We start from the raw sequence: 17171 nt of genomic DNA on the forward strand, positions 1-17171 counted from the left end.
TGAATCCATGCAACTGAAATCAATGCTACTCTGTTTGGGGCCATTAACAATGGAAGTATGTTTAACTGCTTTGAAAATGTTAGGGATCATTAATGTGACCATAAAATTGAAGGCTGTTTTAGTTTCTAGGCTATGAAGAAGTTATTCATTATGATACAGGACAGGAGTCCCTCAATAGTAGGATCTAGTTGAGTTGAGAAGTATATCAGAGGTGGCAAAACTAGGTTCTTGAGGGGGCTGGCAAGATTTATATTATTAGTGAACAAATCTACCAAAGCAAAACCTAAATAAGGTTGTTAAAATTACAAATTGTCATGGCTATTCAGACTGTTAAGCTGGACAGGTTCATCTTCTTTTGGATAGGTGTAGGGGGTCTTACACACCAGAATAATGTGAATGGAGAGAATGACTGCTCCACATTTTTATTTATTTAGTGCATGGCAATGGTGTGTCTGACACTGTACAAACACACCAACTGCAACCTGTGTACAGCTCCTGCAGGGGTGTAGGTTTCCCTGCAGGGAGGCATCTTTGCTTAGAAGTCACGACATCACAATGAGATAGAATTACTTTCTCCAGCCTGCAGCTTTAAACAAAGGGTGGTTATGGTTCAAATTTAATTACTCTTCCTTCCATTGGCACAGCTGCAGTTATATGAAGTACAGGTGGCTTATATTAATCACTTTCAAAACCTCGGTTATACATGTCTAAACAGAAGTGAGGCATTTTAAGTGACCTCAGAAGCAGCTAGGATTTTTGATGGGGCTGGCCAGTTGGTGAGATTTAGACATTATGGGCTTCTTTCTTCTGCCACTTTCCCCAGGGTAAATCAGGAATAACTCCATTGAAGTAAATGGGACTGATTCTCATTTGTGCTAAGGCCCCTTTATACCACTCTGGCAGTGTAAAGGGACCTTAAAGTGGGCATAAATTACATTTACAGTCATTTTAAAGCCTCTTTACTCAGCCACAGTGCCCTTAGAGTATAGGAGAATCCAGTCCAATAGATTATAAAACTAGTATGACAGAAGGATCAAGACCCATATATAAAGTTGTTAGCCTAAAGCAGGGGTTGGGAAGAGAGACTAGGGGCATGTGAAACAGCTAAAATAGACTGTTTTCAGCACCTGAAAACTAGGATGTGGTGTCTAAGGAGAATAGTTGAATAAGGATAGAGCTGTTCATGTAACTTTTTCTATGGTTAGCATTAAAACTATTCTTGCACTTCACAAGTGCACAAAAATGGAACCTGGACGCCTTGCTAGATTTGTGAATTTCAAAGGGAGCTCCTGCCCCACCCCCAACAATTTTCTCCTACAGAGAAGGTGTGTGTGTCTGGAAGGACCACCCACCATCATGTTGCTAAGTGATGTTAGCACGGGTATCACACCAGGCCTTTGACAACTGCAATGGCCATCCCCTATATGGGGACACAAGGTAGAGGAAAGCTGCTTATATGCTTTTCCTGCCAGCCATCCTTGCAACCTGGCCATGATAGGTATACAGTTACTTAGTATTACCTTATCCTCCATGATGGTGGCAACATCTGGCAGACCTTGAACAACTCTGGCACGATCTGGGAAGGAACAAATGTGACTGTTCAGCTTTACATACCAGTATGGCTCTTTGATAATATAATAATAGGAGATATACCTATCTCATAGAACTGGAAGGGACCTTGAAAGGTCATTGAGTCCAGCTCCCTGCCTTCACTAGCAGGACCAATTTTTTTTTTTTTTTGCCCTAGATCCTTAAGTGACCCACCTCAAGGATTGAGCTCACAACGCTGGGTTTAGCAGGCTAATGCTCAAACCACTGAGCTATCCCTCCCCCTTTTGTATGACAGAACCAAGGAGAATATGCAAAATTTGTTTACTTACTCTTTTCTACTATCACTGCTTCCCTGAAAGTAAGAAAAAGAAAATTAGAGAGAAATTTAGTAATTTTTATTTATTAAATTTGTACCCTGGATGTTTTTAATAGGAACCTGTTCCCTAATTTTTATAGAGAACTTCACTTCCAAAGTGAAAGCAAAGATATGCAGTAGGGTAAGATATTGGAACAGGGAAAATGTCTGAAATTTTCAGGGATTCTCTAGGTTTCATCTGGGGGGCATAATGAAGGGGTTTTTGGCCAGTTTCTGGAACTAGAGAGACATGTAGAAAACAATTTTTTTAAATTCTTGATAAACTTCATAGTTGCCAGTGGATAATGCAGCTCCTCTAATGTTTGCTTAAGGCTTGATCTCACAAGTGCTCCACCCATGAAAGATCAGAGGTCCTTTCTGATTCACTAGTCACTATAAGAAACAGCTGATGTTGGAGTTTCAGGTTCATGTCTAGGAAAATGTCTTCTTTAAAAGTGAATTTAGTTTTGAAAACTGTCCCAGAGTGACAGTCTCGAAAGCAGAAGCCCTCTGTGCATCTACAGAAGAGTTACCTCACAGGGACCAGGAAATGCAGGCTTCCTCCTGGGATCACATCATCATGCCTCAAATCTGATTTGGAAGGGTCACTCCTATATGTGAAAGGGAACACCATTTCCATGCTTCTCAGACTTAGGAGTGGCTATGATCCTGCCATGCCTTTTCTGCTGACCCAACATTTTTTTCCATGGTTCACACTGCCAATCCCTGTGGAGCCATCCCTGCTGTAGCTGCTGGCCCTTATGCCTCTCCTGCACCAGTGCCATGCTCAGCCCCCACCTTCCTGCCTGGCCTGCCCAGGTGTAGTGTCACTCCCCATCCCTGAGAGGGGACATGGCCTGCTGGAAATGGTTGAGGTCGGGCAGGCCCCTTGAGGGAGCCCTGGTGCAGGAGCTGGCCCCACAGCAATGTTGCAGAGAAGCAGTGCTGAGTGATCCACTGCCTACTTAGTTTTAGCCCCGTGGCCCCTCCGTTGTGATGGACGGGCTGTGGGGCCAAATCTGAGCAGTGCTGCAACTCCTGTGCACCAGGCTGCAATCCCACCCCCTCCTCACAACAGAGGACTGGTGGGATCAAACCTGAGTAGGAAGTGGACAGCCAGTGCTGCTCCTCCTCACCACTGCCAATGATATGTACTGTGTATAATGGGGGTACGGCTGTGGGCACCACTAGTGTACTGTGCCTTTTGCTACAGGGGCCCCAGTCCATCAGGGTCTAGACTGCATCCACCAACTCACATCACATCAGGTCCACTGCAAAGCTGTTAGATGGTAGTGAGAGTTAGTGGATAGCAAGCAGAGCAGCCTCTAAATTAGGGTTCTAGCGGAAGAAGATACTGAACTATTACCAACACCCTGAGCCATTCATCCCTCTGTGGGATCCATTTCCTAGATGTTGCAAACAGGCCCTGATTCTGAAATTGGATCCATGCTGGCAAATCCCTGCCCCTAAATAGGGCCTTAGTGATATCAATGGGGCTCTGCATTGGCATAAAGGTCTGTGTGTATGAATTTGATTTACAGCAGTGAGGGCAAACAGGATCCTAAAATGCTATTTTCTATTTATTGGACAATATTTATTGGACAATTGACCTACGCTGGTTAAAGTAAAGAAGGATATTATCTAAATGCATATGGACCTTCTCTCCCTTAATACTAATTAATTTTAATTTGCCTTAACTTCCAAAGCTATGGTTTACTTATACCTTGCCCAGACATTCTCCTCCCTGCAAATATGAGCTTTGAATAATTTCCTGCATTTAGAATTTTCACATTACCAAGGCTCTTTGTAAAGAGAAATCTGCCAGGACTGGATCTCCATGGTGGGATGTGCAACGTGGAGGTTAAGCCAAGCTGCAGAGTCTCATTTATTAACAAAAATAAACTAGGTGGTTCAGCTTTAAACGTAAACGTTTAGTTCTGTTTCAAATGTGAAAGTATTTGAGAAGAAACTCACTTTAGCCTTAGGTGTTCAGCCATTGCTTCTTCGAAAGCTGCAAGGAATAAAGGAGATTTTAAGAAGAAAGTCCAGTTTGCAGTTTGTTATTTCATAGATTTAATCTAATGTGTGTGATAATAGGGACATGTAGAGTCAGACATAGAACAGTATTTATAGCTGCCTCAAGAAAACATGTTATCTATTTATGTGCTGCTAAAACATCAAGGCTCTGATGCTCCCTTCCCACAGAGAAGTGCCAGGGAAGGTCAGGGCCGGTGCTACCATTTAGGCGGACTAGGCGGTTGCCCAGGGTGCCAGGATTTGGGGGCGCCAAAAAGTGGTGCCCTCCAATTTTTTTTTTAAGTGTTTGAGCAGCCACTGCCCTGGGAGGGAGAGGGAGTCTGAGCTGGCACCGGCAGCCCAGGGATTCCCCTGCGTCAGTGCGCCACTGCTGGCAGCCCAGGAGTTCCTCTGAGTCAGCGGGCCGCTGGCAGCCGAGGGGTTCCCCTGAGTCAGTGGGCCACCGCCGGCAGCCAGCAACCCAGGGGTTCCCTTGGGTCAGTGCGCCGCCGGCAGCCTGGAGGTTCCACCGTGCAGTTGCTGCTTTGCTTCTCCCACTGCCAATCAGCTGTTTGGTGCCGCAAGCCTGGGAGGAGAATTAGAGCAGGACAGCGTGCTCGGAGAGGACACGGAGCAGAGGTGAGCTAGGGTGGGGAGGTACCGCAGGGCTCCCTGGTCCTGGGGAGCTGCCGCGGGGGGCGGGGAGCGCCTCAGGGCAGAGGGGAGCTGCTGCAGGGCTGGGGGACGCAAGGTGGAAGTTTTGCCTAGGGCGCAAAACTTCCTTGCACCAGCCCTGGGAAAGTAATCTTAACAACTCTGAGAGGTCCCAGTGGCAGAGTGAGATTCACATTCTCTCCTCCAGGAGAGGGGGCAGGGATGCTTCCTGAAAACCCCACAGGTCTGTGGGCGAAGCAAATCAATTTTGGGTCATCTCTTAGGACAGCCCTATTCTCTCAGAGCTACCTCTCCCATGGCAGTAATGATCCCAAAGGAGAGTTGGAGTCTTCCTGCCATTAACTACTCTGCCTATAATATATGGAGATATACCTATCTCATAGAACTGGAAGGGACCCTGAAAGGTCATTGAGTCCAGTCCCCTGCCTTCACTAGCAGGACTAAGTACTGATTTTGCCTCAAATCTCTAAGTGGCCCCCTCAAGGACTGAGCTCACAACCCTGGGTTTAGCAGGCCAGTGCTCAAACCATTGAGCTAGCCCTCCCCTCATACTGCACAACACCCTCCTCTGTGCACTTCTCCCTACTCCCCCTCCTAATTCACAGCATACTATCCCCATAGCACTTTACAGAGCTCCCCCTCTGCTGTGCTCCCCATCTCAGCATGAGGGAGGGGAGCCTGAAGGCCCAAGTGAGGGGGAAATCTCAGAAAGTAGCAGGTGTTTAGCTCTTCCCTAAGACAGAAATGTTCTGCTCCAGTTCACCTTTCCCAGACAAGTCAGTTGACAGTCTGTGAGAATCTTTCCCATCAAATATTTCCAGGGTATATTTTCCCTTATCCGAATCCGTGGGATTCAGTATGTGTAGCCAGATCTGGTCCATTGTACTTCCACTTTTCAACCTCTCGCCACTTTCTAGTCGCTTCTCCCTAAGGAAAGAAATTATATCATTTAAACAACATTGAAGTAAAATTGCACAAGTTCTGAGATTAAACTGACTTTTTAGGGTCTATTAGTTAGAACAAGAGACTGGGAGCTAAGACTCTGAGGTTCTGTTTCTGATGGCCATAGACTCACTGTGGGCAAGTCTCTTAGGGCTGGATTATGAAAGGTATTTAGACAACTAAACATGCAGAAAGGCACCTAGTGGGATTTTCAAAAGCCCCTGGGTGCCTAATCCTAAATACCGTTGAAAATTTGGCCCTTCACCTCCAAATTTTGCCTGGCTGGAAAATGGGTCTATTCTGCAAGGGTGTTGTGAGGCCAAATTATCTAATGTTGGGGAAGAACTTTGACATGCTCAAATAAAAGAGTGTATAAATGTGAAGCAGGAGTGTCATTCAGTTCTTCAGAGTAGGGTGAGACGGTCATGCAGAGAAGTATAAAACAGCACAGATGAAGTACTTAAAAAATACATCCTCTAATGTCTGTAGCTGAGCTGTCATTTGATAGTATCATTATCATACCAGTGAAATCGTCACCCAGGAGTACTTGTGCAGCAGAAAATAAATAGAATATGATTGGTAACTGACGAGTTCCCACGCGCGATTCAGTGTAAAGAGACAGTTGAACTTAAAACCCCTTATCCCCCCAGTCCTGCAGTCCTCATTCAGACGAATCCCCCGTTGTCTTCAAGGAGTGCAGATTTGGGCACAAGGGCCCCAATCCTCAAAGGTATTTAGGCCCCTAACTCCCATTGATTTCAGTGGATGTTAGGAGCCTACATACTTGGAGGATTTCAGCCAATGCACTTCAATTCCATGGCAGATAATACAGACTGTTAATATGTTATGAGCCTTGCTAGCTTATTTGAAGTACATACTTGTGATACCAGGTTGTTTTCATGTAGTCTGTGTAGTACTTCACCTCACTGTAGATTCTGATGCCTTCTGCAGTTGGCTGGACTTTCAGAGGTTTAGCAGAAAGGGCTAAGAAGAGAATTCAAAGACTGGAATTTCACTGGGTGACCAGCCAGTCATTTAAAGAACGCAGTGTTTCACCCAGTTTGAAGAACATGGGCAGCTGAAAACGACAGCGTTCCAGCATATGAAGGCTCTACGTCTTCCACCCAGCAGAAATGTGCATACTTCCCTGGAGGCCTGGATCCTATGTATAGGAGGTCCCATAGACACATTAGGGCCTTCTCTCAAATTCACCTTCCATTGTTCTAATATTGGGGCAGCCACCAATGATGGGAGTAGAGTAACATTTTTACCACCACGTCATCTAGGCCTGCTCTGTGCAGGATTTAACTATGTTTTCTGAACAGGATTTGTTCCGGTCTACACATGCTGTTAAAGTGCGTTCAGCAGTAGGCCAGCTGCACCCATTGTCAGCAATGGGCACATTCCCTACTATAGACAGGGCCAGAGAAACTTAGGTCTCAGCTCACTTTGATGTTAGAATGTGACAAATGCAGGTATCTGGGCAGAAATAACAGATCATAGCAACAGTTAAAGAGATAACATTTCCTGCCCTTCAGGGAGGATCAGGTTTCTAAGGTGAAAGACAAGAGTAGAATATATTTAACTCCTCTCTCTCCCACTGCAGCAGCCCTGCCTTCAGCTTACTTCTCTTCCCTTTCCTCTCATTTCCAGCTGTTTACTGACTGTTTTCCCCGCACGTCAATTCCCCAAATCCCCCTAAACCCACAGCAGAGTCTAAATGCCTCCTGTTCCCCATTCACTTTACTTTCTCCATTGGCTACATAGAGGAGTTTTACTTCAGAGCGAAAGGAGTGGTGTCTTGATCTGAACAAAGAACAATACCAGCCCTGAGACCAGCTTTCTTCCACCATAGGTTAATCACTTTGTCTCCTTCTGCCTCAGTTTCCCCATCTGTACAATAGGGATGATGGTTACTTATCTCTGCTCAGTATTATTTTTACACTATGAAGCAGATGAGAAACGGACTTACCACTAATCCTGCAGAGCTCTTTGAGAATGTCTTCAAACCCTACACACACAGGAAGAAGCTTCAATCAGCCATAAATACATTCACTAGCAATTTACATCTGATTCACCAACAGCCTTTTCATATCATAAAAACCTAGAGTGGATGGTAGTTATTTTGGTGTGTTTTCCTGTTGGTAACTTTCACTGGATATAAAATTTTTGCCATTGACTCATTTATTTCTACATGTTGGACATATCTTTTTTTATTCAGATGCTGTCAGCTTCCTTAACATTCAGCGTACACAGTAATGTATCTCACATGGGATACAAATTCACTTACCAGGGTTAAATGATAGATGCCAAAAGACACTGCAAGTTTAAAGCCTGGGAAAAAGAGTCTCCTGATTCTTGCTGAGTTTAAATGCTCAGAACATCTTTGAGTTTCATCCCTTCTGTCCCTGCTGCTCGAGAGGTTTTATAGCGTGGTCATTGTTTGAAAAATGACTGTATGGAAGACACTGGGAGGACTGTCAAAATTTACACCCTCTCTAACTTCCAGATGAATTCAAAGCACTGCAAATTAAAACGGGGTTGAAAGTAAAAGTGTTCTTTTTGCATCTGACATCACTGGTACTAAAGGTTCTGCAATCAGAACTCAGTTTTATTGAGGCCGCACAATGGAAAATAGTACCCAGTTTGCTCTTCCCTCACTTTTGGGGATCTGCAGTTAACAGGATTTAAAAGTTGTGTATGTCAGTCATTAAATGAGATATGACAGAGACACATGCAGGGAGTAGCCATGGGATCTGATCCATTGACTTCAGTGGGCTTTGGATCGGGACCATAGTGAATAAAAAGGGGCTGTTTGTACCTGGTACATTTTCTGATTCTAATCCCACTTTTAAATACTTCTTAGTCTTGAAATGTACAATATACATATATAAGGTATAACAGCCTTCTGTACCAGAGAAGAGAAAAGAATAGAAAACTCACGAAGTCCACTAGAGATCTCATAATATAGACCTGATTACGTTGGGAAGCATTTATATATTAAAATGATGAGTACTATAGAAAACACTTAAAATAGGTAGAAAGTGTAATTTTAAAGCCGCATTGAAAGCTTGATCACATATATATAAAAGTGTAACATATTGCCTGTTAGTATGAAGTCATCCTACCTTCCTTACTGAGATCAAGTTCAGTAATGTCTTCTCCTCGGTTATCAGAAACGACTGCTTTGTATATTCCTTTATCCTCTTTGGTAAACTGGCAAAATATTTTAAAATGGAAATTTCACAGATCACTTAAGTATGGGACAGTTTTGGGCTGGTGAGATCAGAGCTCTGTTTGTAATGTACTGGTGAATTTCCCCCTGTCATTTGGGTGAATTTGGTGAGTTAACAGTATTGACTAGAATGAAAGCAGCCCCTTGCAATCTTCCCCTATACAGCTGTACTGATACACATCAATCTCAACCTGCAGGAGCGATGTGTATTGATGATCCCAGGTCTCATCTGAGCAGAGATTGCCACTCACACTGATGTATATACTGGTTTTTGATACGGAAATTGCTGATTTGAAATTAAATTGAAAAACTGAGACCAAGCAGTATTTAAAATAACTCTGCACAGACAAAACTCTAGTTCATTAACTCTACCACAGAGCCCCCTTCATTCACCTGTTGATGCTCTGTGGGTCAAGGATTCATTGATTTTTAAGGGTAAAAGGACCATTACATCAGCTAGAGTAAGCTCCTGCAGATCACAGGCCATATAATTTCATCCAGTTACTCCTGTATTGAGCCCAATAACTTGTTTGACCAAAGCCTCTCACAGAAAATCATCCAATCTTGATCTGAAGACTTCAAGAGAAGGAGAATCCACCACTTTTCTTGGGAGTTTGTTCCAATGGTTAATCATTCTCATTGTTAAAAATATGGGCCTTATTTCTAATTTGAATTTCTCTGGCTTTATCTTCCAGCCTTTGTTTTTGTTTCATGCTTTCTTCTGTATTTGAAGAGTGCTTAGCACACTGTGGGTACTGCCAGAAACAAACAGTAAATGCTAATAATAATAATATCTTAGTAATATCTACCCACATTTATTGCATGTTGAAATAATATCATGAATGCCCCCAAGTTGCATTATGTTTTTCACCTTTTTTATCCGAAGAGTTCCAGCCCCAGTCTGCGGATCATACAGACCATCCAAACGTTCTTTTTTATCCAAGAACCATTTAAAGTTGGTGTCTTTTTTCATGTTTGTTGCCTGTTTGAAGTAAAGATTTAGCAATCAGAATACTGATCTTTCTGAATGCAAGGATGTGTTTCTAATTATGAGACTTCAGCTGTCCCAAGAGATTCCCTCAGTATTAGGTGACGCTTTCCCCCTTGTTTTCCAGAGCTATTAGGATTTACTTCCAGGATCTCGACGTTTATCAGTAGGCAAATATCAATTGGTTAGAGCTGGTGCTATTTATGCAGTCTCCTTAAAATGCACATCTATATTAACAATAGATGGATGGTACTATACACAGTAACAATTGTATGGTAATACTTACCTTGCACGTCAGCAGAACTTCGCAATCCTCAGTAACCTTCCATTGCAAATTCTCTATAAAATGAGGACCTACAAGTAAAAAAAGAAAACAAAAAACCAGTCTTGCTGGTCTCTCCTGCAGGTCCGCGTTTAATATTATACCATGCAACGGCTCCATCTAGTGGTACATTGCAGCACTGTCCTTATATTAACTCTTCCATGTTCAGGAATCAGAGGGGTAGCCGTGTTAGTCTGGATCTGTAAAAGCAGCAAAGAATCCTGTGGCACCTTATAGACTAACAGACGTTTTGGAGCATGAGCTTTCGTGGGTGAATACATCTGACGAAGTGGGTATTCACCCACCAAAGCTCATGCTCCAAAACATCTGTTAGTCTATAAGGTGCCACAGGATTCTTTGCTGCTCTTCCATGTTCTAATTTTATGGAATTTGTATTTTATATGCAGTAGGCACCATAATGTTAGATGTATAATTTAAAAAAGTTTCCGAGGGCAACAGTTCTTATAGTGACTAACCGGTCTTTTCTTAATATGCTAGTGGATTATGCTCTCCAATTACTCTTTTGATTTAGTGACTGGGTTGAGTGTCAGGTCAATATTGAAAGATTATAGATATTCTGCAGGTGGAGGGCAATGGAATAGATAATGTGTATATATTCCAATCTTCTCTCCTGATATGAATTACTTGTGAGCCCAATTAAAAGGCAAATTGATCTGTCCATTTTTAATTTGGTTCTGGTGCCCACAATTCAAGAAGGATGTTGACTAATTGGAGAGGGTTCAGAGAAGAGCCATGATAATGACTAAAGGATTAGAAAACCTGCCTTACAGTGATGGACTGAGGGCGCTCAATCTATTTATCTTAACAAAGAGAAGGTTAAGGGATGACTTGATTACAATCTATAAGTACCTATATGGGAAACAAATATTTAATAATGGGCTCTTCAGTCTAGCAGAGAAACGTATAACTCGGTCCACTATCTGGAAGTTGAAGCTAGACAAATTCAGACTGGAAATAAGGTGTAAATTTTTAATGGTGAGAGCAATTAACTATTGGAACAATTTATCAAGGGTTGTGGTGGATTCCCCATCACTAACACTTTTAAAATCAATATTGGATGTTTTTCTAAAAGATCTGCTGTAGGAATTATTTTGGGGGAGTTCTATATAGCTTGTGTTCTGCAGCAGGCCAGACTAGATGATCACAAAGGTCTCTCTGGACTTGGAATCTATGAAACAGCTACTCTTTTCCCTGAAAAAGGCTTTTTTATACTCATTATTTATACATCAGCCACAAGGTAGGGGAGGGAGACAGGGGAATGTATTGCTCCCATTGACAATGAAGATTTCCACATTCTCTGCTTTCTACCAGGAGATACAGATGGACCTGAGTCCCATCTGGATTGGACCTTTTCTGAAACTCAGGCATGTTCAGAGTCAGGGTGTTCATTCAGGGGCCACATGCCTTGAACTATCAAAACAAATCACACTTTCATTTGATTTGATTTTTAATAGCCAGAAAACAGTAACCTAAAATAAAATGCTCTATCTTAGTCCAGCAAGCAGTTTAAATAAGAGTACACTGAAGAGAGCAATTTAGTTTTCACTTATTGTTTGGACGCTCAGTAGAATATCCTTGTTTCAGCTTTCACCAACTTTTCACCAGTCCTGACAAAGTCAGTGACCTTGAGGCTATCTTACCTTGCTTTCTTCTCCAGTCTCTCTGCTTAGCAGCAGCCTCCGCCTCAACTTTATCAAAACCTGAAAGAACAAACAGTGACAGATCAGAGTCAACAAAAGGTCATTGAAACACTATTACAACCCCTCTCTCTGTAACATGGTATAGATTCCTAACCGGGAAGGATGTTCCTCTAAAACACGTACAGTGTATCTCTAAGAGCCATCTCTCCACAGTTATACTCTGTTCTTCTGTATAGAATCCTTGGCAAGGTCAGCTCTATTAGCTTTTCATGCTGCTAGCAGCTCAGAATGTAATATTTATTTTCAAGAAAATACAGTGAATTTGCTTTTAAGAGCTGATCTTTAGGCATTGGAAGCTCCCATAGGTTTAAAAGAGAGTTTTCTGGGGTATGCAAAGAATACAGGATTGAGTCCTTGAACTTGCAACTTTTCAAGGGAGAAGTATTAGAAATACAGTTTCAGGCATCGAGAGACTCAATCCAATAAGATTAAGAACAATTGCCAAACTGTTTTAAAATGAGAACGATCAAATAAAGCTACAGTATTATTTAGGGAAGAATTTAGACTGGAAAAACTGCAACTTGCTGTTCATAAAGAGCCAAAATGTTTCTGTACATTAGCATAAATGGGCCTATCTGTTCACCTTACTGTTCACCTTACAGAGCCATATGGACTTTCTCTATTCAATGCAGTTTCTTTATTATTCAAATTTAGTTGTTAACATCCTTGAATTTTCAGGCCAATGTTATGATAAGATAAAATGACTAAAAATCACAATACACACCATCAACCTCTGTGTGTCAATAGATAGTTTGTTGTGAGGGAATTATGTGTATACAGCAAATAAAGAAGAAAATATATGAACACAGATCCATGGCTGTGATGCCCCATCAGGGCCAAAGATTATTATCCAGGAATCCAGATGTACAACCAAAGGCTTGGATCTGTGCTAAAGAGCCATTCAGATAGTTCCTATAGGAAGACTGGTTCTGGCCATTGAATAAATTTATTAAAATAAATACGTGATACCTTCAATCACTACCCACAGTATAACTGTGGGAAACCATTTGTGGTCATTAGCTGGCACTCTCTCTAAGGGTCTGATCCAAAACCTACTGAAGTCAGTAGAAAACCTCCCACCGAGTTCAGCGGGCTTTGGATTAAGCCCTGAATCTCTACTTACTGTCATCAACGAGAGCCAGAGTGAACTGGTTTTTAGCTTTTCCGTCTTGCAGCTGGGCTGTGTATGTCCCCTTATCATCATCACAGAAGTCCTGGATTATTAGTTCTATAAGGCCGTTTGCTCTGTCAAAGTTTATCTTATGTGTCTATATAAAACAAAGTATTGGGGGTAAATTGGTCAGTTTTTCATAGGGAAATTATTCCAGCACCAAATCCCGGCCCCATGTCTTCTTCAGCATAGAGCCTGGCTGGAGCTACAGATCTTAACTTCGTTCTACACCTGTAGAGCCACCCTGGTATATTTCCCCTGGCTACCTGTGGTATATCTGCACTGCCTATAAAAGGTGTATTCTTAACTCAGGTTAGCCAACTTGGGTAAAAATAGCAGTGAAGACATGGCAGCGTGATTCTTAATTCAAGTTTGCAGCTCAAGTGAAACCCTGTAAGGGAGCCTGGGGTAGAACTTGAGTTGCTAACCCAACTTAGAAGTCGAGTTTCCATGTTTTCATTGCTATTTTAACCCAAGTTAAGAATGTACCTTTTTTTGCAGTGTAGACACACCCAGGGCTACAATGGGGCCAACAAACCCTCTCCCTCCCCATGCCCATCTCTTACTCTGGTGTAATCATGGACCAGGATTTGACTCCCAAATGAATTTTGTTTTCTACTGAAAAGTCCATATGCATTTGTTTACTGGGTTTGCATATCAATGCAGGGGAACCTACTTGTGGCAGGATGTTTCTGCAGAGAACACAGCCTAAGAGGTTTCCAGTATAACACATGGTACAATAGATTCTCCATTGCTGTGTATTAAACCTTCCAACTCGCCAGGATTCTGTGCGATCACATGGATTTTTATGTAATGAAAAAGTGCTCTTGAAAGCAGCTGCCACGTGTTGCAAGTAGTTATTCCTCTGGGTGGTAGCTAGGGTAACACATCCACCCCATGGCACTATGCACTCATTAATATACCATGAACTTTTATATACGCACACCCTTAAATCCATCAGATATTCAAAAATGTTAGCTGTCATCATTAGTAGTGGCCAATCTGTTTGCTGCAAGCAAATATTAGCAATACAAAGAGCTTGACATGCACTGTTTAATCATGCATTACCACATAAATTATACAGTCGAGAAAAGATAGTGATTGCATAAGGAAAGCCTCAAAGAATGTTGCTGGACACTTTCTGTCTCTGGAGAACACATGGCAACGAAGGCTAGGAGAGGCTTTGGGTTTTGCCTATCATAAAATACCCATGACTTTGTTATTTTGACATAGTTAGACTTCATTTGAATCACAGGTGAATAGTTCCATAATCCTTTTCTTAATTCAGAACCGTCCAGTCCCCCAGAGTAAATACTTTTAAAACCATATATAGCATGAGGTTCTGGGATGGGAGGGCTAAAAAGGGGTTAATATGTTCTTTTAAATGTACAATGCAAGAGTACTTTGTGATACATGGTACAATGTTATTTTCAATGTCTGCAATTTGGAAATGGGTTGCATGCATCTGCTCTCAAAAGCCAGAAGATTTATACACAGCCAACTAAAAGACGAGTGTGAAAACCAGCCAGGCTTGTTGTGTAGGACAGAAGGGGCAGCATTAACCCTTCCCCTCATCTAACTGACAAAGAGAGTATTTCTTAGCACATGCTTACACCAGGGCTAAATGACTCATGGGGGATTGGATTCTTTGGTGCACCAAGCTCGCTTATAATGTAAAGTGAACTTAAAATGGGTGGAGATTGTCCCTGGAGAGCCCCCCTGTTCAGGGAACATGTCTGCTAGTGCAAAGCTGATAGATGTGGCTCTGCGGCCTGACTGTGTCATATTCTTCATTGCTGCTCCCAACCCACTTCTCAGGATAAGGGGAGGTAGGGTGTGTGTCAGGAATGGGGATGGGAAGGGGTCAGGGTGGAGTGAGGTTCTGTCATGCTCAGTTCTCTGCTGGCACAAGATGCCCAATGGACGTTACATCAGTGGCTTTAACTAATGCTGGGACTTGACAGCTGAGAATCCAGGAGCAGTGTCTGGCTCTCTGTCAGACCACTGGAGCTCTGCTGGGGCACGGTATGGAATCAAGCCCAGAGCCTTGGAAAAGAAGCATAAAGATACATGATGGGGAACAATAGGCTTCTGAATCTGTGATCTCATCTGAACTCTGGTTTCATAGAGCCTATCTAGCCCATTGTGAATACGGGTCAGAGGAAGTCACGCACACATTGGGAGTTTAGAAGCAACACACGTACCGGAGTGCTTGAAAGCTCCTTCCCGTTGAAGATTAAATGCAGCTCTGCCTCTGGTGACAGCTTTTCCACCTCCAGCCACAGACGCACTTCTCCTTTCTCAAGGACATCGATGTTCCACCCGGAGATCAGCTCAATCACTGGAAGGAGAGGGAATGTGGCTGGTCAAGGTTGAGGATTTAGGATAAAATCCTGATCCAATCGGTATTAGACGGAGTTTAGATATTGATCTAATGAGGTCAGGATTTCACCCTTACTATGCATTATATCTGAATCTGAATCCTTCCCGTGCTATCAGATGTCACTCTGGGCACGAACAAGGCTCCTCCATCCCTGTCTATCATGTCTTTGCTGGAATAACGACCCTATTGTCTTTCCATAACTTAGCTTTGACTGGCCTATCATTCAACCCCCAGCCTGGAGGGCCAGTGGATGGCTCTTCATCTGGTCCCCCCTGTTGACCTGTCCAGCTTGGGTGGCCCTACCAAGAGATCAAACTCCTGTTGTCATAGCTCCCAGGGTCACTGGCACACAAAAGTCTTTCCACAGTCCCCAGGAAAGTCTGTGTATGCTGGTCCCAAATGTCAGTTGCCACTAGTTCAACTTACATGGGTTTCTGATTTCATGACTAATTTTCCGCAAATTGTCCAGTTCTGAAAATGCAAAGAACAGCACAGGACTTAGGTCAGTAAAGCCAAACTGAAACCAAAACTCATTACCAATTTATCTTGTTAACAGACCCTTCATCATCCAGGTCAAGTAGTCCTTAAAAGGTACAAAACAAGTCATAGCTGAAGGGATTAGAAGAAGCTGGGAAAATAATATCCAGTGCTGATGGCATCAGTTAGAGAAACAGCTTTAAACAAAGCCTAAATTACTGTAATGTTGTGGTAATATGCAAAACTCTGAGGCCTAGTAATAATAATAATAATGGTGATATACCTATCTCGTAGAGCTGGAAGGGACCTTGAAAGGTCATCTAGTCCAGCCCCTTGCCTTTGCTAGCAGGACCAAGTACTGATTTTGCCCTAGCTTGCCCCCTCAAGGATTAAACTCACAACCCTGGCTTTATCCCTCCCCCACAAAATTAGGTTGGTTTATCTATGTTGGCCAGATGTTTGAAATATCCACATCCCTGAGCAGTGTTGTTAAAACAATCTAAATCCCCATGTTGACAGCAGTAGGTCGACAGAGGAATTTTTCTATAGACCTAGCTACTGCCTCTCAAGGAAGTGGATTAGCTATGCTGATGGGAGGGGTTCTCCTGTTGGCACAGGTAGTGGCTGTGGCACAGCAGCATTTTAAGCCCTGAGGCTATAAGAACATTTCCTTTCTGATGCCGTATGTCTTGACCTTCAAGTTCTCATACTGCAGAAGTAATCAGTCACATCTGGCCATTTAAAGGATAGAAAATCTCCTTTCTATTGCCATTATATGGCACCACTTCATCTCCTAAAGGTCTAGGAAGAGCTTTTGCCCAGCCATTCGGAGTTAACAAATTACAGCACATGGGAAGATTTTTGTAATTATGGATTTTTACCTTCCTGGGTTAAAGTATGGCTGGCTGAGATCTCATCATCTATATCAGTTACTTCCACTGAATAGGTCCCCAGATCTTTTTCTGATGCATTTTTCAGTATGATCTTAGATCTTAAAGAAGAAAAAGAAACACATTAGGATTCTGTCTAAAATAGGGTTATTTGAGAGAAGAATGCAACAAAGTTTGTAAATCTAGAGGAGCAAACGTAGTAATCTGAATGCAACAGTGGGGGTAGCACAGCCAAAATGTCTTAAAGCCTCAGCCAGGGCTGACTCTAGGTTTTTTGCTGCCCCAAGCAAAACAAATTTTGGCTGCCCCCACTCCAGCCCTGGGCTCCTCCCCGCACCCGACTGCTGCCCCAGCCCTGGGCTCTCCCCACCTACCTGCACCCCTTGCTGCCCCAGCCCCGGTCTCTCACCCCCCACCCGCACCCCCTGCCACCCCAGCGCTGGGC

General features: G+C 42.9%; 1 protein-coding gene across 1 annotated transcript in view; it reads right to left on the reverse strand.

Annotated features, from left to right (window-relative positions):
* The window catches only part of MYOM3 (myomesin 3), a 69299-nt gene that overhangs the window by 2258 nt on the left and 49870 nt on the right, over positions 1-17171 (reverse strand). The window contains exons 23-36 of the mRNA XM_032789549.2: positions 16718-16827; positions 15786-15830; positions 15181-15317; positions 12929-13073; positions 11746-11805; positions 10049-10116; positions 9646-9756; positions 8668-8755; positions 7512-7550; positions 6418-6523; positions 5361-5524; positions 3881-3917; positions 1881-1903; positions 1521-1576 (exon numbers count right to left, since the gene is read on the reverse strand). Of these exons, the coding sequence (XP_032645440.1) occupies positions 1521-1576; positions 1881-1903; positions 3881-3917; positions 5361-5524; positions 6418-6523; positions 7512-7550; positions 8668-8755; positions 9646-9756; positions 10049-10116; positions 11746-11805; positions 12929-13073; positions 15181-15317; positions 15786-15830; positions 16718-16827 (1189 nt within the window). The remainder of the gene's footprint in view (positions 1-1520; positions 1577-1880; positions 1904-3880; positions 3918-5360; positions 5525-6417; positions 6524-7511; positions 7551-8667; positions 8756-9645; positions 9757-10048; positions 10117-11745; positions 11806-12928; positions 13074-15180; positions 15318-15785; positions 15831-16717; positions 16828-17171) is intronic.

This window comes from Chelonoidis abingdonii, chromosome 25 (genome assembly GCF_003597395.2).
Source record: "Chelonoidis abingdonii isolate Lonesome George chromosome 25, CheloAbing_2.0, whole genome shotgun sequence".
In the NCBI taxonomy this organism is placed as follows: Eukaryota; Metazoa; Chordata; order Testudines; family Testudinidae; genus Chelonoidis; species Chelonoidis abingdonii.